General features: G+C 39.0%; 1 protein-coding gene and 1 non-coding gene across 2 annotated transcripts in view; both read left to right on the forward strand.

Moving 5' to 3' along the window:
* The window catches only part of RAVER2 (ribonucleoprotein, PTB binding 2), a 62,352-nt gene that overhangs the window by 27,302 nt on the left and 12,143 nt on the right, over nt 1-22,907 (forward strand). Inside the window, exons 5-8 of the mRNA XM_058657556.1 lie at nt 4,047-4,173; nt 8,980-9,050; nt 10,387-10,498; nt 12,932-13,140. Of these exons, the coding sequence (XP_058513539.1) occupies nt 4,047-4,173; nt 8,980-9,050; nt 10,387-10,498; nt 12,932-13,140 (519 nt within the window). The remainder of the gene's footprint in view (nt 1-4,046; nt 4,174-8,979; nt 9,051-10,386; nt 10,499-12,931; nt 13,141-22,907) is intronic.
* Nucleotides 9,335-9,441, forward strand: LOC118758648 (U6 spliceosomal RNA). The gene has a single exon (XR_004995749.1). It is a non-coding gene; the product is annotated as a U6 spliceosomal RNA (small nuclear RNA).

Below are 22,907 nucleotides of genomic sequence, written 5' to 3' on the forward strand. Positions count from 1 at the left end.
AACTTGGGTTTAAAACATTATTAAGCCACTCTTGTACACCCTTATAACTGTATCTTTCATATTGTTTGATTTGGTTGGATGATATTTAACATGTGCAAATGTGCTCTTAAGTAGATGTTTAAAAATTTTTTAAAAGATTTTTTAATTTATAGTCCCGGCATCGTAGCCTAGTGACTAAAGTCCTTGTCTGCATCACCAGGTTCCCATATGGGCACCGGTTTGTATCCTGGCTGCTCCACTTCCCATCCAGCTCCCTGCTGTGGCCTAGGAAAGCAGTTGAGGACGGCCCAAAGCTTTGGGACCCTGCACCCGAGTGGGAGACCCGGAAGAAGCTCCTGGTTTCGGATTGGCTCAGTTCTAGTTGTTGTGGCCACTTGTGAAGTAAACTAGTGAATGGAAGATCTTTCTGTCTCTGCTTCTCTCTGTGAATCTGCTTTTCTGGAAAAAAAAATCAGAAAAAGATTTACAGGGAGGAGAGACAGAGGGAGATCTCCATCTACTGATTCACTCTCAATGGCTGTATTGACTGGAGCTGAGCTGACCTGAAGCCAGGAGCCAGGAGCTAGGAACTTCTACATGGGTACAGGGCCCTGAAGGCTTCAGGCCATACTGTACTTCTTTCCCATGCCACAAGCAGGAATCTGGATGGGAAGTGGAGTATCTGCGACACAGCTGGTGCACCCATAGGGATGCTGACACTTGCAGGAGAAGGATTAACCAATTGAGCCATTGCACAGGCCCCTATATTCTTCTGTATTGTAGTGAACTAATATAACACTGACTTCATGAAATGATGCTGTTATCTTTTCTCCTCTGCCCTTATGGATCAACCTAAATAAAAACTTTAATAAGCTAAACATTGTTGATATTTGATAGGTGTTGTATATATAGCTACATGAATGTAGTCCTTGTGTCTTTCCCAGAGGGAAATTGTGAATTATCCCATTCATGTGCCAATAATTTGTGAGACTTGTAAATTTAAGAATATTTTTGAACTTAAAAAAATAGCCTGGGCCCGGCGGCATGGCCTAGCGGCTAAAGTCCTCGCCTTGAAGGCCCCGGGATCCCATATGGGTGCCGGTTCTAATCCTAGCAGCTCCACTTCCTATCCAGCTCCCTGCTCGTGGCCTGGAAAAGCAGTCGAGGACAGCCCAATGCTTTGGGACACTGCACCCGCGTGGGAGACCCCAAAGAAGTTCCAGGTTCCTGGCTTCGGATCGGCGTGCACCGGCCCGTTGCGGCTCACTTGGGGAGCGAAACATTGGACGGAAGATCTTCCTCTCTGTCTCTCCTCCTCTGTGTATATCTGGCTGTAATAAAATGAATAAATCTTTAAAAAAAAAATAGCTTAGCTTAGTATAGAAATCTAGATTCTGCAACATTTTGAGAATATTTAATCCATTGACTTTTTGATAATTCTTGATTATTCATTAATTCATCGACTATAGATGCTTCAGTAAAGAGGATGGTTTTAATCTGCTTTTTTCTTTGGAGATACATTCTTTTGCTTTGGAAGCTTGTTTTTTGTCTATTATGTTCTTAAATTTCATTCCAGAAAGTATGACTAGGTCTGTTTTTCCTTAAGTGTTTCCTTTGGGACACTGTGAACACTTTGATTCTGTGTTCTATAATTTAAAGTAATGGGAACTTCTCAGTGATTGTTGCTTCAAAGATTTCCCTCTTATTTTTTTCCTCCTTCAGGGATCCATATTATGTAAGTGTTGGCACTTCTGCCGTTATCCTTTCCATTGTCTTTTTTTTTTTTTTTTTTTTTTTTTTTGTTCGCTGTGTTTTCCATTTATTTTACCTGATTCTTCAGGTCACTACTTTACCAGTCACATGTATCCTACTTAACACATTTCTTAAAGTGTAGGCTAGAAATGAAAAATAAATTTTCATGGTTTTCTTCAGTTTCCTCATTGGTGGGAGAAGGCGTAGTATTAAATACGTTATAGATTTGTTTTTGAGGATTAAGTGCTCTAAAGGTAAAATGCTTGAGTTATGAAGAGTTGATAGGGTTTCTGCATTTCTTCCCCAGCATTTCTCATTGGTTCTTCTTTCTGTTTGTCCTTATTTTTTGTTAATAAAAATCCAGTATCTTTGTGGGATAGCTATATATTTTGCATTTTTATATATCCTGCCCATGAATTCTGCTTTCTCTGTTATAGGTTGTTCAGTTTGTTAGCTTCATTTTTACTGTTTACAGTCTCCACATTTCTAGTTATTTTTCTGTATGAATGTGTGTTTCTTGGGTATCAGCTTCTTTGCGTGTCAGTCTTAGAGATTGGGGGAGAGGAGGACTGCTTCCCTAACGTGCTGAAGCCTTTAAATTAAAGTAGACAAGGATCTCAAGGCGGAGAAGCTCTGTCTTGATCTTCTGGGCTTAACCACAGCTCTCTTTCCACCCCTGCCAGGCAGCCCTGCACCTGAGAGAATCTTTATTTCTCCACTCTGAGCACTATACTTTTCAAGGTTTTGCCCTCCTCAGTTCTAGCTCTTCTAGCCGCACAATTTGTACAGAATGGAGGAACTGAGAAGATGGGGAGGTTGGAAGGAGATTTTCTGTTTCCATCTCTTCTGCCTACACCCAGTGTTTTACAGCATGTAGTGTCTCTGTGGCACTGTGCTCTTAAGTACTGATTGCAAGAATGCCACTAGGCTGTCAGTGAACTGATAATGTAGTCTTCATTATTATTTTTTAGTATATGTGCTACCAAAGCGAGCACATAGTCTTCACTATTATTTTTTAAAGATTTTTTTCTTTATTTGTAAAGCAGGATTAGAGTTTGATTTTCAGTCTCTGGTTCATTCCCCAGTGGCTATAACTGCTGGGACTGGGCCGCTAGAACTCCATCTGTGTTTCCGATATGGGTGGAAGGGCCCCCAGGTGTTCAGACCATGTTGTGCTCCCTTCTCAGACACATTAGCAGGAGATTCAATTGGAAGTGGGCAGCTGGGATGGAATTGGCATTAATGTGGGATGCCAGCATTGCAGGTGGCAGTTAAACCCACTGTACTGCAATGCTGTCTCCCTAGTTGATTTTTAAAATTGAAAACTATTTCATATTTAGGAACCTACCCAATTTCCTGTGTATAACTTAATAAACACAGTCATGCTAGTCTCAGAAAGATACACTAATAAAGACCTTTATTTTTTTAAGATTTATTTATTTTTATTGCAAAGTCAGAGATATACAGAGAGGAGGAGAAACAGAGAGGAAGATCTTCCATCCAATGATTCACTCCCCAAGTGACTGCAACAGCCAGTGCTGTGCCGATCTGAAGCTAGGAGCCAGGAACTTCTTCCACGTCTTCCACGCGGGTTGCAGGGTTCCAAGGCTTTGGAGCATCCTTGATTGCTTTCCCAGGCCACAAGCAGGGAGCTGGATGGGAAGTGGAGCTGTTGGGATTAGAACCAGTGCCCATATAGGATTCTGGTGCATTCAAGGCAAGGACTTTAGCCACTGCGCCAGGCCCATAAAGACCTTTATTATAGAAAATTTATTTATTGGAAAGTTGGAGCTACAGAAAGAAAGAAAATCTTTCTGTCTGCTGGTTCATTCCCCAGATGGCTACAATGCCTATGGCAGGGCCAGGCTTGAAGCCAGGAGCTTCATCCAGATCTGCCAAATGGGTGGCAAGCTCTTAGGCAGTCTGCTGCTGCTTTTCCCAGGCATTAGCAAGGAGCTGGATCAGAAGAGGAGCAGCCAGGACACAAACCGGTGCCCATATGGCATGCTGGCATCAGAGGTGGTAAATTTATCTGCTATGCCCATAATACTGGCCCTTCTGTATTTTATGAGAATAATATATTACTGTGTTGTTATTAATCTTTTTGAAACCAGTTGGTACATAAAGGAGAGATTTTGTGTTTTATATCTTTGTATGATAAAACATTTAAAATAAGTGTGTAGAGTTTAGAATATATTCTGTAAAGCAAATCGTTATAAAATAGATACAAGATGAATGATATTTATAGAAATAACTTAAAATTTTGCCTTTTGTACTTAAGTGTGTTCTAATATATATTTTTGTATTTATGGAAGATGCACAGTAATCAAAAGGGCTTACTTCCAGAGCCAAATCCAGAACAAATTATGAAAAGTTTGAATAACCCTGCCATGTTGCAAGTTCTGCTACAACCCCAACTTTGTGGACGAGGTGTTAAACCTGGTAAGCACTGTGTATGATAAATATAGAATGTTGGTATAAAGGTCATTGTGCTGCTTTGAATGTGAAATGTGAAAATGCATTTGCATATTATAATGTCTTTAGAATAGCGTGAACATATTTATTTTTTTCAAACATATTACTGAATTTTAACCTGAAGTGATAAAATGTTCTGTTTTCAGTAGATAGAAACTATATTTCCTGTTTTTATTGCTGTAAATAAATATTAAATTTTGAAGATTCAGGTTAGTTGTTAGTTGCTTTGATATTATAGAGCAGGTAAGTATTAGTATACTACTTTGTTACATCCTGTATCTATGGGGATATGATACTTTCCTATGTAATATTTTTAGCTGAAATATTTTGTTGACAAATGGTACATGTCTATTCCTTTGTTCATTTTTGTTATAAAATTGTTTTATAGAAAATGGCAAAACCTTCAATATTATTTTAAACCTTTTAAAATTTTTTTTTTTTTTTTGGAAAGGCATTTACAGAGAGAAGAGACAGGGAAAGATCTTCCATCCAGTGGTTCACTCCTCAAATGGCCGCAATGGCCAGAGCTGAGCCAATCTGAAGCCAGGAATCAGGAGATTTTTCTGGGACTGCCACGCAGGTGCAGGGTCCCAAGGCTTTGGGCCGTCCTTGACTGCCTTCCCAGGCCAAAGCAGGGAGCTGGATGGAAGCCGGGCTGCCGGGATTAGAACTGGCGCATATATGAGATCCTGGCTCATGCAAGGTGACGACTTTAGCCACTATACTATTGTGCCTAGCCCCCAAAGATTTACTTCTAACTTGAAAAACTCCAGGAATTTAGTTTCCCTTTTAGGAAGTAAGTCAAATTACTTATTGTGCAATAATAATCACCTTATGTAGTTCATGTTATGTGGATGTAAGAAGCAGATTCTCACGTATGCAGTCCACAGGCACGAACATACCCTTTAAATTGTTCTCTGTGTTGATTTTTTTTTTAAAAAGATTCGTTTATTTGAAAGGTAGTTGGATGGAAGGACAGAGAGAGAGACACACACCTTCTATTCACTGGTTTACTACCCCAGCATCCATAATGGCTTTGGTATTGGTAGGACAAAGTCAGCACCTTGGAACTCCATCCAGATCTCCCACATGGGTGGCAGGTGCCCAAGCATCCAGGCCATCATCTGTTACTTTCCCAGACGCATAATTGAAGAGCTGGTCCAGAGTGGAACAGCCAAGACTCAAATTGGCACTCAAATGGAATGTTGGTGTTGCAGGTGGTGGTTTAACTTGCTGTGCCCCAAACTGAACCTGTGTAGATTGGTTTTGATCAGCACAAATGAACTGAGATTTCCTTACTTCATTATTTTTTATTTTTTGATTTAAAAATCTTTATGTTCTTTTTAATATTTACCTGGTGAGAGGGTCTCTGATTAGGGTGGGAAGGTTCAGGTGCAGAGGAAGCTGGGTGGGACAAATATGTGTTTTTTGTTTTGTTTTGTTTCTTTCTTCTGATTGTAGGGGAGGAGGAGAAGGTGTCTTCTCCTTACTGTCAAAGTACACCAGCACCTGGGGTGGGGGACAGTCATTTGATGATGACATAGAGAACCTAATGACAAACAGTGCCCCATGGGTACTACTTGAGTTTTTGTGATAGTTGTGAAAAGGTGTTGGTTTCATTGCTCCCGGTCTTGGAAAATCTGTCCAAGGTCTGTTGATTGACAAAGTTCATGTTAGTGTGTACACAGACCCGGAACATGCTGCAAAGCTTGGCCAGGAGAATTGTCTAACCTGTTCTGCTTTCCATCCTCTGTTGAGAAAGTTGACGTCTTTTGCTGGCTTAGATGAGCCAGCTGTTGTGTTCCCTGTGTGCATCTGGACATGCTGTCCACTACACAACTAGCAACTAAGGAGGCCCAGTCCTGATATATGCAATCCAGTGTTGAACAACAGCTCAACCTCTGACTTTCCCTCTGCCTGGAGTATGAGTCCAGTTTTTGTTGTGGAGTTCCCCAAGAAAGCTGGTCTGACCTCAGATTTGACGCTTGTGAGTGCCAACCAGTGCAGGGTCAGTCACTTTACACATCGGTGGATGCCTGGTCAGTTTTGCTCCCAGCTCCATATTTCACATGCACTGACAGGTATTGTGGCACTCCCCAGATTTCCACTACTCCCAAAGCTAGGCTGGTCTAAAGCAATTTCTGGACCTCCCACTTGGGTTCAGAGGCCAAACACTTGGGTCAGCTTAAGCTGCTTTGCCAGGCACATTAGCAAGGATTTTGGTCAGAAAGGTCCCCTGAGTTAACTTTGGACCAAACTGAAGCCAGGAACCAGGAACTTCACCTAGTTCTCTTACATGGATGGCCAAGGGGCCCAAAGGCTTGGATTGTCTTCGATCTCTCTTCCCAGGCCATCAACAGGGAGCTGAATTGGAAGTGGAGCAAATGGGATATGAACCAACACCTAACTGGAATGCTGGTGATGGTAGGCAACATCTTTACCCACAGTGCCATAACACCTGTCCCTCCCTCCTTTTGTAGATTTTTTACTTGATGTACTTTTCAGTATTCCTATGTTATTACTGGCTTCTCCATCAGTAATTATGAATTCATTACTTGAATGTTTTAGAAATATTTTTGCATATTTCTTAGGTTTCTCTAATTCTGAGAGAGTAGGTTTTTATTTACCATACATTGATGATATACCTAGTACTTTGTAGTTTTAAATGTGTTTTATTTGTTATAAGGTTTATGAATTTGTTTGAAAGAGGGAGGGCATAGTGTATGAGAGTCTTCCAGCTACTGGTTTGCTCTCATATGACTGCAACAGGCTGGACTAGTCAGGCAGAATCCAGGAACTTTGTCCTTGTCCTCCCTGTGGGTGCAGGAATCTAAGCATATGTGTGATCCTATGGTCTCCCAGGCACATTGACAGGGAGCTGGAGCAGCAATGCAGGTGGTAGCTTAACCTAGCACAGTACCGTCCCTTTTGTAGTTTATTGTTTTCCTCCAATTGATTGTTAATAGGAGGGGGAGGTTTTTACTTTATTTTTATTTTTTAAAAAATCTTGTTCTTTGAACTTCAACTCCAGAGTTAAAAAATGATAATGCAATTCTTCCACCCATGTTATTTTTGTTAGGTAGTATTTTCTCTGCATGAAACCTCTGTTGGTATCTCAGTCCACCCAGACATGCTACAGTGAAGGAACTCACTGAGTTTTAAAAGGCTTCTCTTCCATATATCCTCAGATTATTGTAGCTCCCTTAAGTAATGTTTTAATTAAATATTCACTCTTGCTACACACTTCTCCTTTGCCAGAAAAAATATTGAAAACTGAATCACATGCACTTCTGTGAATTGAATGCCTGATTGAATTTTATACTTGAAACTAAGGTTGTATTGTTCTTGCCTTCTAAGATGGTCCCAGTGTAGACTAATAGAAATATTAAAAAATTTGGATGCAAAAAAGATTTATTTCACTTACCTCTCATTGTTCATTTTTCCTGAATTTGTTAAGTTTGCATTACAAAACAATACTGTCAGGATTGTGGTTTGGTGCCGTGGTTGGTCCTCGCTTGGGATGCCTGCTTCCTATATCATAATGCCTGATTTGAGTACAAGCTGTGCTGTTTCTCTTGTTTCCTGCTAATGCACACCTTAAGAGAAGGCAGATGATGATGGCTCAAGTACCTGGGTCACTGAAACATGGGAGACCAAAGTGAAGTTTCAGGGTCATTATCACCACATGGGACTGAAGTGGAATTTCGGGTTCCTGGTTTGGCTTGGTACAGCCCTTTGCAATTGTGGGTACTTGGGGAGTGAACCAATGAATAGAAGATCTCTTTCTTTGCCTTTCAAATGAAATGAAAGTAAAAATTTGAAGAATAGAAGTATTGCCAGAAGCTTTTCTAGACACTACTTCGTGTATTATGTACATAATGCTTTGTGTACATAATACACAAAGTTCACACCTTTTGATTAGATTAAGTTCTCTGTGTATTTCTTCGCTAAGATTATTTTATTTGAAAGAAAGGAAGAAATTCTATTGGTAGTTCGTTCTCCAAATGCGCTTCAAGGTGATGCTGCAATAGACCAAACTATGGAGTGAGTAATTTAGTCTGGGTCTCCCATTTGGGTGTCAGGGACCTAACTTTGACTGCCACCTGCTACTTCCCAAGGTGCATATCAGTGCAAATCTGGCATGGGGAGTCCAAAATTGAGCCTGGCCGCTTTGAGATGGATTGACGTTATCTCAGTCAGCATTTTAGCCACTCTACCAAATGCCAACTCCTCTTAGTATTATTCTATGCCATTTTTGAGTGATTTAACCAATTATGTAATATCTATTGTGAAATATACCCTAGTATTTTTGACTCATATTCTGGATTAAGAGTATGGTTGCCATGTATTCCTTTTAATCTTTATATAGTTTGTTACTTTTGTTTTCATTATGTAATTTTAATGCATATTTTAAGGTTGGTTTTACGTAAACTTTAAAAAAAATTTTGATCAAATCAAATAGGTTCCATTAGTGCTGGGCTTAGTAAAAGATGGAATTAGTTTTGTTGCACCAAGTGTTAGAGTATTGTCAACTCAGGTTTTTGTTTTACAGTTATGCCAAAGACATTGGAACTTGAAACAAATTGTATTAGTTGAGTCACAATGTAAAGAATCTGTCACTTTTAACCAATGACAAGGTCGATTTATGGTTGGACTTTGAATCAATTTCCTAGAAGTATAAGGAAATACTCATTTGCTCTTTATTGGAGATTTTGTTGTTTATTTTTAATTTGCTATATATCCTAAAGTTAAATTTATACTTTTCCTATGCAGGTCACAATTTGCCACCCATGATAAATCCATCTGTCTCCTCTGCACTGTTACAATTAAATAAAGCACATCAGGTTTGTAAATAGCACTAATTCTGAAGCATCAAATATGTAATTGAATATTTTGTTCTTAACTGTTAAAATTTTTAAGAAGTTAGATGAGTATATTACATTTAAAGAAAACCCTTATTAAGTTTTGCTATAACTTCATAAAACAGATTCATTTAAGTGAACCAAAGCAAAGGAAGGAAGCAGCTATATTTTCTAAGTTTTTCCCGTAAATAAATAGTGGTTCAAACACAAGGATTCTTATCTCATCTTGAAGAAATTATAGGGAAAAATAAATAAAAGAATAACTCGTGCTCGCTTCGGCAGCACATATACTAAAATTGGAACGATACAGAGAAGATTAGCATGGCCCCTGCGCAAGGATGACATGCAAATTCGTGAAGCGTTCCATATTTTTAAGCCGTTGAACTTGACTGGACAATAAGATGCTGGACTCTATGTTTGGTATACGCTTGCAATGGGCGAATCTCAACTGAACTTGAGCTGTGGTTATGCAACAAGGTGGAGGAATCCACCATGGTGGGAGGGTATGGGGAGGGGTGGGGAGAACCCAAGTATCTATGTAACTGTGTCACATAATACAATGTAATTAATGAAGTTAAATAATAAATAATTTAAAAAGAATAACTCAATTTTTATAATTCATTCAGTGTTATAATAATACATGTAGTTATGTTTGTATTTCTAAATATTTACATATACATAGTAACATTTTAGGAAAAAAATTACTTTTTTCGCTGTTTTTAAGCATATAGAATCCTGAGGATGAATCAAAATTAACATAAGTATATGTATGGTGATTAAGTCAACATATGGCACTGAACCCAGAATTTTGACAGATAGGAGTTTGCTTTTTTTTTTTTTTTTTTTTTTGGTAATTAAAGCAATGCTTTGTTCAGTTGAATAGTTAGCATAAGTAATTTTTTCAGTGAAGTTTCTGGGATTTTCATGAATTTGAAAGTATTCTCAAGTACTGAAGTCATTTACCTGCTGAAAAAAATAAGAACTCTAGAAATACAGTCTTTCAAAGTCATCGTAGGTAGTATATTCCTCAGTTTAAATTTTTCCAGGTGTCCTGTTTATTGGATGATTAGACCTAATGGATTAGTACTTTGTCATTTTCACAGAGCTCAGTATTAGTGAAACTTCTGATCTATTCCTTCGGAATCTTTGTTATCTATCAATGACATAGCAACAATTAATGAAGAATATCTATACTAATAAGTTAACTACAGCACTGTTTATTTCTTCCCAAATCAGTTTGTTCCTGTTCTAGAATTAGAGCCAAGTTAAAGTTGTACCTTTTGCCATGAGCCAAAGTTTTGGTTTCTCTTCCTTGTAGAAACCTGGTTTACTTGGAGAAGCCCCACCTATGGTGCTTCAAACAGCATTAGGGAGGGGGTCATCACGTCCGATGAAAACAGAATTGGGACACCCTGGAGAAGCACATAAAGGTAAATAGTGCATATGTATTGAAAAGTATATTTACTGAAATAGTGAAGTTGGAGTTTATCTGTATTCTACTTTGATTAACAACAGTGGTAGGAATGTCGCAGCTGTAAACTGCATGAGGCAAGTAAAGTCATTTGGTTTGTTCCTGTCCATGTATCCCTTGGCAGGACTCAAACTTTAATAAATGTATGGCAGGCTAATTTTTAAGTTGATAATTTAGTATAGCCTGTGAATAATGTTATAAATTTCCTTATGGCCCTTGGTAGAAAAAGTCCTACCCTTTACAAGAAGGTCAAATTTGAGTTTCATTCAGTTATTTAAAATACCTAGACTTCTCTTTACTGTTTCAATGGATAAATTGTTGATAGACTTGCTACTATGCCAACCTAAGACTTCCCTTGTTGAATATGCTTTAATGTTTTATGCACATTCACAGCAGTGTGAGGTAAATATATAAATATATAAAATATTTAAATCCATTTGAGATTGACATGCATTGGGTTGACAGCATGTAATATGTATATCCATTTAATTTTTGCTTGGATAAGAATTTTTGCTTTTATAAAAGAAATGTCTAGCATTTGTTAATTAGATCAATGAAGGCACGTGTTGTATTGTGATATCTTCTAAAGTTCACTTTTTAAGGCTAAAACTATGCAAATGTGTATTAAAGATGTTGGATTCATAAAACATTTTGCTTTAGCATGTGTTACATTAAAAACTGAAAAATTCGTGTGTAAATAAATATCAGCAAAAGAAGAAATAGTGTCTTATCTCCACTTTTTTATTATATTTTTTAGTTTATGAGAATACATTTTTGATTTACATTGCAGTAAAAAGACTTATGTTTTTGTTTCAGCAAAACATTTATCGAAGAGTATAATTGTGGTGGGGGAGAGGGTGGCAGAGAAGTAAGAGAACTTTGATTTGCTGGTTCACTCCCAGAATGGCCCAGGGTGGACCAGACCGAAGCCAAGAGCCTGGAACTTCTGGCTCTTCCACATGGGTTTCATGGATCCACATACTTGGGCCGCCTTCTGCCTTTGGAGTTACATTACCAGGGTGCTGAACTGGAAGTGGAGTAGCTGAGACTGCAACCAGCCCTTAAAAGGGATAGCAGTACTGCTGGCAACAGTTTAACCCATCGTACCACAGTATTGGCATCTATTTTCTTTTATTGAAAGATTTTGAAAGGGAGAGACAGAGGTCTTCTACTTCCTGATTCATTCTCCAAATGGCAGCAGAGGCTGGGGCTGGTTCAGGTGACATCCTGCAGCCCAGAAGTCTATCTCAGTCTCTTACTTGGATGACAGGGTCCCAAGTATTTGGTTTGACTTCCTCTGCTTTTCCAGGCACATTAGCAGGGATCTTGGAGTGGAGGTGGAACAGCCAAGACTCAAATCAGTGCTCCAGTATGGGATGGTAGTGTCACAGGCAGCGACTAAACTGGCTGTGCTACAACACTACCCCCTTGACTTACTGATTTTTATGAAGTGGAATGGCTCCAGAGTAAACTTGAATTTTTTCAGAAGTTCTTATTACCATAAGTAAAGTGTTAATTTTTTAGATTTCACATTTAATGCTTATTCACAAATACTGATTAACAAGAAAAATAACAGTAACGTGCTAATGTTTAACTAGTTCTCTAAGTGAAAATGAAGTCTTGATATGTAGGCTGATTTTAAGTCAGCCTTTAAGTCATTGAACCTGGTAATTGGAAAGAGATAAGCATATAATTGTCTCATTAGCCGCTGCAGACAGCTAAGCAAATTTATTGTTGGTTCTAATAAAACTTTATTAAGATTTATTTATTTATTTATTTGAAAGAGACACACACATCACTACCTCCACCACCCGCCATCCAAAGAAGGAGTGCACATGTTGTTACCTTCCATCTGGGGGAGGTTGCAGCTGGGAACCAGTAACTCTATCTGGATCTTCCCAGATCTATCCACTAGTGCTTCCTAGGGACTTGTACAAAATCTGAAGCAGAAGCAGAGTAGCTGGGGCTCAACACTGACATTGTAGTATGAGGTACTGAGATCCCAAGTAGTGGCTTCCCTTGCTTTAATAAGGCCTGTTCCTAGAGAGCACCTAACCTTAACACATTTAATTATTCTTTCCAAAGATAAATATAACTTAAATGTCACAAAGCAGATCTTGTGCTTAGCTTAAACTAAGATTTAGAAAATATAAATATGATTAAGCATATTTGTATATTCAAGTTATTGAAACTAAAAACTGATTTTTTGACATGGAAGAACTTAACTTCTGAACTCACTTTCTGATTTTAGCTATTCTCTAATAGGTACAAAATAGGTTTCTCCATATTTTACCTGTAACATAAAGAGAACTATTTGAATCTTGTCTAACCAAAAACCTTTTATCATTTATGGTTCACTACAGTATCTATACTGATTGAAATTCTTTAACAGGTAGAATGGGCATGCTACCATCCTTTCCAAATCAACACATTGGTGGGCATCCAGGACCTGGGCACGGTAATACTCAAGAGAAACAGTCAGTTGCAGAAGGAAATTTCCCTGGGTCTCAGGGCTATCCAAATCCGGCTGCAGGAGGCCTGCTGACAGGACACCAAAAACATCAGCAAAGCCAGACACAAGGCACAGAGATAAATTCAGAGGTAAGAAAATGCTGTTTATGTCAGTGTACATATCTGTGTATTGAATTATGTATGTTCTTGATGTATAAAATTAGATATATATTCCTTTTAAATGATGTGTTCAGTATAACTATTTTAATAATATATTCTGATTTATAGTTATTCTGTCATTGGTATAATTTAGAAGTTTCATAAATCAGTCTTAACTGCATTCAAGATTGAAAGGAAGTTTTAATATTCCTACCAGTATATGCACGTGGCTTATAAACTTCATGATTCTGTTAGTGAAAGAATGCTTTAATATTTTACATTCGTATCTCAGAATTGAAGAAAGCATAGCAATGTTTAAAAATTTTGTCATAATAAGTAAGCACCTATCTTATTTGTTATCCTGAATTTTTCGCCAATTTCTAACTAACTCAATGAAATATTTTCATACCTGTTAAATATGTATAAATACTTTTATAAATATTTGTGTTTTTGAAAAGTTTGGAGAATGCATAACTTTCAGAAATAACTAATATTTTAAAATTATAAACTATGAAGTGCAAAGTTTTGTGGTTTGAAAAAACTTAGTATTAAGTTTAGTGATACTGTCAATGCTGTTCTTTAAAATATGCTTTTTTCCTATTTATGTTCTATATCTACGTGAGATATCTTGACATTATAGAACCAATTCTATTTGAAATGTGTCCAAGTCAGTTAGGAAACTAGTCTGTGCAAAAGAATCTGTCTCTGTTTTAATTCTTAAAGTTTATAGTTTAGTTATTTCATTGGTTTATTTGTAAATGTAATAGAAGTAGATTGAAAAAGATTGATGTAATTTTAATTGTATGCTAAAATATCCTTTATTTTGTAAATGATACAAAGATTTTCACTATTAGGAAAATAATTTGTGTATTCAAGTTTTCAGATTATTAATACTGAAAAGCCTATTAATACTAGGTTTAATATCACCTAGTCATACCAGGGTGTATGGATAGAATGTTCTGTAGTCCATTAGAAAGCGAAGGAGAGTATAGAATAAGTTTATCTCCAGAAACTCATACTTCGATCAATCAAAATTAAACAGCTCATGTATAAATACTGTATACATTTTTGCAATCTGGAATTCATTGAAAGTAACAGTCTTCAGAAAAATTGCACTTGAGGCAATTCACATGGTAGCCAAAATGGGGCATAGTCTGGGAAATTAATCCTTTGGAGAGTCATGGGACTTAGATGTCCTAAGTAGCATTTACTTTTAATAGTAATTCTAGTTTCCGGGTTTTTGTGTTTAGAATCACCCCAAGTTTAAAGAAGAAAAGAAATGGAAAGGGTTGGACTCTTGATACTCTGCATTCCTGAAAATTTGTTTTGGGGAGACAGGGGTGATATGTGTATTTTTTTGGTTGGTTTACTTGGGTAAAATGTATACATAATATAAAGTCATTTTCGTCATTAGTTTTAAAAAAGATTTATTAAAGAGTGAGAGAGAGGTCTTTCATCTCTTGGTTCACTCCCCAATACCTGCAGTAACAAGGGTTGGGACAGGCAGAAGCCACAAACCTGGAACTGTCTAGGTCTTCCATGAAGGGGAAAAAAATGTCAGTGACCTAACTAGGTCTAAAACCTACTGCCTCCCAGGGTGCATTATTGGCAGGAAGCTGGAATTGGAATTGGAGTCAGAGCCCAAACATTGACACTTGGTTGGACTGCTGGTTCCCAAGCAGAGCTTGTACCACTGTGCCAAATACTTACTCCATTTTAGCCATTTTTAAATATGGGATGCACTGAGTACATTATGTGCTTTGGAGTTGTTCAACTGTTACTTTTGTCAGCCTCCAGAGCATCATCTCATACAGAAACTCTGTTCCCATTAAACAATAACTTTTTTTTAGGATTTTATTGATTTTATTTATTTATTGGAAAGGCAGATTTACAGAGAGAGGGAGAGACAGAAAGATCTTCCATCTTCTGCTTTATTCCTGACATAACCACAGTGGCTGGAGCTGGACCAATCCAAAACCAGGAGCGAGGCAGGAGCTTCTTCCAGGTCTTCTGTATGGGTGCAGGGACCCAAGGCTATCCTCTACCATTTTCTGAGGCCACAAGCAGGGGGTTGGATGGGAAGTGGAACAGCCAGGATGGAATCCAGTACCGGTTTGGAATCCTGGTGCTTGGAGATTGAAGATTAACCAGTTGAGTGTGTGGCTTCTGAGAACTCATTTCTCTGTCCCACTGATTTCCACTAGTCACTGTTCCTACTTGAATTTATTTATTCTAGGAACCACATAGAAGTAGAGATCTTTCATGAAGTTCAGGTTGTCAGTTTTTGCTTTGTGGCTTGTGCTGTTGGTATTATAGCCAAGAAATAGTTGCCATATATTTTTTTTCTTCTTCAAATAATTTTACATTGTTAAATGTTAAATTTAGGTCTTTGATCCATTTTGAATTAATGTTTGCATCTGGTATTTTGTAAGGATTCAGGTTCATTTTGTTTGTGGACATCCAGTTTTCCCAGAACAGTGTGCTTTTCCCCTTTAAATGATCTTGGCACCCGTGTTGAAAAGGCTTCATTATGTATCTTAGAACTTAATTCTGGGCTGTTTATTTCGTTGGTCTATGTGTCTGTCTGTATACTGGTACTAAACGATTTGATTATTATAGCTTTGTGGTAAGTTTTAAAGCTAGGAAGTACAGTCTCTGGCTTTGTTCTTTCTTGTCTTTTTCAAGATGGTTTTTATCTATTTGGACCCCAAGAGATTCTATCTGAATTTTAAAATAGATTTTTTTGTTTCTGCCAAAAAGCACAATTGTGATCCTGAAAAGGATTGTAATAAGTCTGGGTAATGATAATATTGGCTATCACTATAATCTGGGTAAAGAATATATTGACTGTATTGATTTGGATAATGTTGACCACTAATAGAAATATTAAGTCTTTGAATCTATGAACAGATTATTTTTCCATTTATATTTATTGGTAAGTTTTTTTTTAGCATGAAAGAGGGTATAAGACTTTTCCATTTTTTCAAATTATATTTTTGACAATATTTACATAATTAGGGTAAAAAGGTTCAAGGGCTACAGGAAAGTGGGTAAAACTATTATTTCCATATTGTTTCCTTCATGTATCTGAAGTATTGGGGGATATTAAGGGAGAAGCCCCACCCACTCTCCCACCCACCCCAGGTCCCAGATGTGGGGCATGTTCCGAGATTCTTGCTCAAATGGTTTGATAGTTCACCAGTTATGAATTGCTGGCAATCTCGCCATTCTAAGCACTATGAGGTCATTGAAGAATCCACTGACTGACATAGTCCATCTTAGAGTCTCCACTTGCCCAGTTTTTCACTGCCAACTTTTGTCCTCTGTCTTTTCATGGTTAGGGTTCTGAGTATGGCAGTTGGATTGGGGAGATCCCCAAAGAGACTGAGGTGTTTCCAGACCAGATTCTTGTATGTTCTAGCAAGCACAGGGCCTGGCACAGTCCATCGCCCCCGATCAGCTGTTGGTTGCAATTGCTGAATCGGTTCTGTAGGATATAAGACTTTTACCCCAGTTAATTACCAAGTATTTTGATGCTATTGTAAATGACGTTCTTTTTAACTTACTAGCTTGGTTTTTGTATTCTGCAACCTGGCTAAATTAGTTTATTCTTACAGGAACCCTATGTATGAGTATATATGTATTTTAAGATTGTTTTAAATGAAGAGGGAGAGGCAGAGAGAATGATCTTTCATTTTCTGGATCATACCCCACATGACCCCAACAGCTGGAGCTGGGCCAGGGTGAAACCAGGAGCTAGGAGTGTCATGTGAATTTCCTGTGTGGGTGCCAGGGACCTGAGTATTTGTGCCTTTTTCCTTTGCTTTCGTGGACACATAAACAGGGAGCTGAGTCTGAAGTGAAGCAGCTGGGACTTGAGCTAGTGCCGCTATGGGGTGCCAGCACCACGGGTGACAGGTTAATCTACTACGCCATGGCACAAGCCTCATGTGTATAATGTTTAGATTTTTAGCATATAAGATTATGTCATCTATAGTTAAAGGTAATTTTACTTGTTTTAAATTTATTTTTAATTTTTTTATTGGAAAGTCAGATATACAGAGAAGAGGAAAGAGAGATAGATCTTCCATCCATTGATTCCCTTCCCAAGCGGCTGCAATGGTCAGAGCTGCACCAATCTGAAGCCAGGAGCCAGATCTCCCCTGCCGATGCAGGGTCCCAAGGCTTTGAGCTGTCCTCTCCTGCTTTCCCAGGCTACCAGCAGGGAGCTGGATGGGAAGCGGGGCAGCCAGGACACGGCTTGCTGCCTGTATGGGATCCTGGCAGTTGCAAATTACTTTAGTCACCAGGTTACTGTGCTGGGTCTGTAATTTTGCTTTTTAATTTGAATGTTTTAAATGGCTTCCCTAATTGAGCTAGCTAGAACTTCTAACACTGTCCTGAACAGCAGCAATAAAAATGGGTGTTCTTTTCTTGTTCCTGATTTTAGAGGAATAAGAGTCTTTTCTTATTGAATGTAATTTAGCTACCAGCTTATCATACATGACCTCTATTGTATTAAGATGATTTTATTCTGTTCCTAATTTATTTAGTGTTTTCCTAAGGGGTGCTTAATTTTGTTAAGTGCTGTTTTTGTATCAGTTGAGATGATTTTTTTTGAATTCATTCTGTTAATGTGGTATGTTACATTAATTAACTTTTTGGTTTGTTTCTAAGGCAGAGAGAAAGACAAAGAGAGACAGGGGTAGACCTTCCATCTGTTGACTCATGAAATGCCAGCAACAGCCAACTCTGGGCCAAACTCAGTATAGGAACTGGGAACTCCATCCTGGTCTCTCATGTGGGTGCCAGGAGTCTAAGTATTTAGTCATAATTTGCTGCCTCCGAGGATGTGCATTAACAGGAAACTGTATTGGAAGCAGAGTCGTAGGGATTTAAACTAAGCATTGTGACAGGGGTCTTAACTATTGCACTATAACATCTTCTCCACATTGATTAAATTTTTTAAAAGGATTAATTTTTTTTTGAAAGGTGGAGTGAACCATATGCTGGTTCACTTCTCAGGTGGCCACAACATTAAGGACTGGGCCTGGCCAAAACCAGGAACTGGACTTCCATTGAATAGCAGAGACCCAAGCACTTGGACGTCATCTGCTGCCTTCCCAGGCACAATAACAAGAAGCTGAATTAGAAGCAGAGTGCCAGGACTCCAATATTGGATACAGTGTGGGATACCAGTGATGCAAGTGACGCACTGTCCCGTACCCAGAGTTTTACTTGTTGAACCATCCTTATATTGTAGAAATAGATTGTTTGATCATATTGTATAATCTTTTTTTTGTAAGGAAATTTATTTTATCTTTGATGATGTTTACTTAGTTGGAGGATGAATGCCCGCATGGACCAGTGATCAGAGCAGGAAGGGTCAATAAATGAGGGAAAATTAATGAGACAATTGTTCCCCCCCCCCTTCTGTATATGGGAGAAGGGATGAACAATGGCCATTCAATGTCATGCTTGGGTCCCCAGTGTGGATCATGTCCCTAGGGCACTGCCCAAGTGGTTCCAACAGCTCTGAGATGCTGCTGATTTTGTTGCTCCAAGGTTCGTTGGCTGACACAGTCCATCTTAGAGTCTCCGTTTACCCAGATATTTGCTGTCAAAGTTTAGCCTGAAGAGTTGTCCAGTTTGATCTTCCCTCCATTCTCTACCATGGTACTAAGTGTCCTCTGCAGACCTCAGTGAGCTGTGTTGTCTCGGCATGCTGTCTACTACACAGGTTTCAGCAACCAAGGAGGTCCATTCTGACACATGCACTACATGGTCAAATGCGATTTTCCCTGTGGTTGGAGTTTTGAGACCAGTGGTCCAGTTGTAAGTCTCTCCAGAGAAACTTTATTAGAGGTGACCACAAACCTGACTCCAGTGTGTGCCAGCCAGTGTGTGGTCCAGCTCAATCCGTCACCCATGTCAGCCTACACATGCACTGGAGATTGCAGTCTCCCAGTCAGTTCTGGCCCACTATTTTGTCTCTTAACATTGAGTGCTACAACTCAGTCCTGCCTGGCTCACTCCCAGACCCAGCTCTCCCAAAGTTCACCAGGTGCCAAGACCTAGTGCAGCCTGTTCTCCATACCTGATTATTGCATACAGCAGTGGTGCTGAAGCCTAATCCAGTCTGGCATACCCAAAACCCAGCCCACACCCATGGTGAGGGATGCTGCAGCCATTCTCAGCCCAATTTGTCACCCCTAGTTTGACTCACACCAGTGAGAACTGCAACCTAGTAGGGGCATCCACTTAGATCTCCTACCAGGCCTGCACTCAGCTACAGATCTTGTGTGTGCTGGTGGTTTCTCTGACCCAGCCAGGCATAGCCAATCCCCCATATTGGCCTTTGTCATTTGATGCTACTGTAGCCTAGCCATACCCAGCATGCCTGCATCCCAACCTGGCTCCTGTGCTTGCCAGTATGCTAAGGTTTGATTCAGTCAGAAACTCCTCCCACCACAACAAGTGGAGCAGCCTGCTCTAAGTCATGTGGTCACCAGAGGGAGGTGTACAACTCAACAGGGGAGTTCAAGATCCCCCACCAGGCCCACACCCAGATCCAGATCTCATGCTTGCTAGCCAGTGCTAGGCACTTAGCCAGCAGACTCTGTTCACCAGTCTCGGGCTTTGTGTGTGCTGGTGTGTGCTGCAACCTGGTCTGTCCCACACCCAGTTCTTGGGTTCATCTGTGGGTGCTGCAGTTTGGACCAGCACAGTCTGTTCCCAACCATGGTGCCCAGGTGTCTTGGGGTTCCATGGTGATGCCTGACTGAACCCATCACTACTCTCAGCTCGTGAGTAAACCAGCAGGTGTTATGGGGAGAGCCCACATAACCCACAGTGTCTGTCCCAGACCTGGTTCTCTGGGATGCTGCTTAATATCATGGCTCAGGCTAATGTGACCTATTCCGACACTTGCTGGTGGGTACTGTGGTCTAGGCCTGCCAAGTCCCTCAGCCATTGCTTTCATGTACACTGGTGGGCAGTGGGCTACTGCAGTTAGCTCAGCTCAGGTCTCCCACGTGGGGGGACACAATGACTCAGCCCCATTGTTTACATGCCAAGTGCAGTAGCTTGGTTGGTAGAAGTTCGCTAGAAGTGATTTCTGACCTGTACCATTCTCACTCAGTAGTCCTCCCTCCCACACATCCCAATACCCTCTTCCCGGAGCAATCCACAGCCCCCTCACCCAGAAGTGCACAGTTCTTTCAGCAATGTGGCTTGCTGGCCTTGAGCCATGCCTACCTGCCTGGATTGCATGCATATTCGCTTGGTTCCCTAGACCTTACCTATAAAAAATAGGCGAGGCAACTGTGCTGGCACACTGATCTAGTTAGGACAGTTTTGGCATTAAACAGGCCCAGAATGCCCACCAGTCTTTTGTATCAGCATTTTAACACTTGCCTAGGTACAGGGCAGCCTAGGCATTTACCTATAGCTGGGGTGTATAATCCTCTTAAACAGCTGACTTTGTTTTGCTAATGTTCTGTTGAGAATTTTTACTTTGCTGTTCATAAGGTATAGTGATCTGTAATTTTCTTGTTGCTATCATACTGGGATGCTGGGCCAATGCTGCCCTCCCAGAATGAGGTTGCTTCCTCTTAATGAGAACCTAAAGAGGGTTGAATTAGTTGAATTGGTTTTTATTTTATAGGGAAATTCTATTTATTTTTAAATTTTACTTTTTATTATTATCTTGTGACATAATTCCATAGGCCCTGGGATTTCCCTTATCCCCTCCCCAATTCTTTCCCTGCTCACAGAGTTCCCCTATATCATTACTATAGCATAGTAGTTCATACACAGTCCTCTGTCTATCATTGTGGGTATGGAGAGTGGCAGAAAGTCCAGCATCCTATTGTCATAAGAAACAGTTTCATTGGGAGTCCATCTTTGTCTGGAACTAGAGATGCATACTGCATTGTATCCTCACATTCTGGATAGGATAGTCTCCATTACACAGTTACTATACATCCCTTTAATGAAAAGCCACAATACAAAATCAGTAACGGGAAGAAAAAAAGAAATTAATAACACCATGAAGTTAAATAACATGCTACTGTGAAAGACTAATGTGTCACTGAAGAAATGAAAAAGAAAATCGAGAGCCTTCTTGAAGAAAATGATGCTTCTGTATGATGTATGAGTCACTGAAGAATTTAATCAGAAGAAAGTGTTTTTGAAGAGCTGGAACTATCAAAAAATATCAAAATCCATGAGATACAGTTTACGCTGATCTTTGTTGGTGAGATGTGTCTTCTGTAGGCAACAAATAGATGGGTTTTGTTTTTTAATCCAGTCTCCTAATCTATGATGTTTGATTAATGAGTTTGAGCCCTTTGCATTCAGTGTTAATACAAATAGTTGGTAATTTGATCCTGTCATTTTAGCAATGGGTTAATTGATATATAAAAAAATTTTTTTACATTTTATTATCATTATTATTTTATGATACAGTTCCATAGGCTCCTGGTATTTCCCTTATCCCTGCCCCAATTCCTCCCCCCCCCCCGCCTAGTTCCTCTATATCATTACTAAAGTATAGTTCTTCATACACAGTTATATGTCCATCATTGCGGGCATGGACAGTGGCAGAGAGTCCAGAATCCTATTGTCAAAATAGTAAACAGTTTCATTGTAAGTCCATCTTTGTCTGGAAGCAGAAATGCATACCACACTATATCCTCACATCTGAATGTTAGTCTCTGTTTCACAGCTACTGTACATCCCCTCAAATGAAAAGTCATAATACAAAATCAACAATAGAAAGAAAAATAGAAATTTATAATGCCATGAAGTTAAATAACATGTTACTAGATATGACAGTCTCCATTACACAGCTACTATATATCCCCTTAAATGAAGAGCCACAAAACAAAATCAACATCAGGGAGAAAAAAGAAATTAACAACACCAAGAAGTTAAATAGCATGTTATTAAATGACTAACGTGTAGCTGAAGAAATGAAAATCAAGAATCTTCTTGAAGAAAGTGATGGTACTCTATGATGTATGAGTCACTGAAGAATTTAATCAGAAGAAAGTGTTTTGAAGAGATGAAACTAACCAAAAACATCAAATCCCATGCGATATAGTTTCCATTGATTTTTGTTGGTGAAATATGTCTCTTCTAGACAACAAGTAGATGAGTTTTGTTTTTTCATCCAGTCTACTAATCTATGACGTTTGATTGAGCTCAAGCCATTTACATTCAGAGTTAATAGGTATGGGTAGTACTTTGGTCCTGTGATTTTAGGAATGGGTTGTTCATTGATTTAGTCTTCTGTTGTCATTTTATTGGGATGTTCTTCCCATTTGCCTTTGGTTTTGTTGGGTGCTATTCCTCTTCTCTGAAGAGAACATCTTGAAGTATCCTTTGTAGGGCAGGTCTGGATGAGGCAAATTCTTTTTAACTTTTCTTTACTGTGGAAGAATTTTATTTCATTTTCAAAGACAAAGCTTTCCTAGGCCGACAATTTTTTTCTTTTAGAATCTGGAATATGTCACTCCATTCTCTTCTTGCCTATAGAGTTTCTTGTGAGAGATCTCCTGTGAGTTTGAATGGCATTCCTTTATATGTCAATTGATTTTTTTCACATGCACATTTAAGGATCTTTTCCTTATGTTCAATTGAAGAGAGCTTAATGATCATGTGTCTTGGTGAAGATCTCTTTTGATCAAGCCTGATGGGAGTTCTGTGCCCCTCCTGGATGTTGTTTCCCAATTCTTTCTCCAGATTAGGGAAAT

Source organism: Ochotona princeps, chromosome 2 (assembly GCF_030435755.1).
Source record: "Ochotona princeps isolate mOchPri1 chromosome 2, mOchPri1.hap1, whole genome shotgun sequence".
Lineage (NCBI taxonomy): Eukaryota > Metazoa > Chordata > Mammalia > Lagomorpha > Ochotonidae > Ochotona > Ochotona princeps.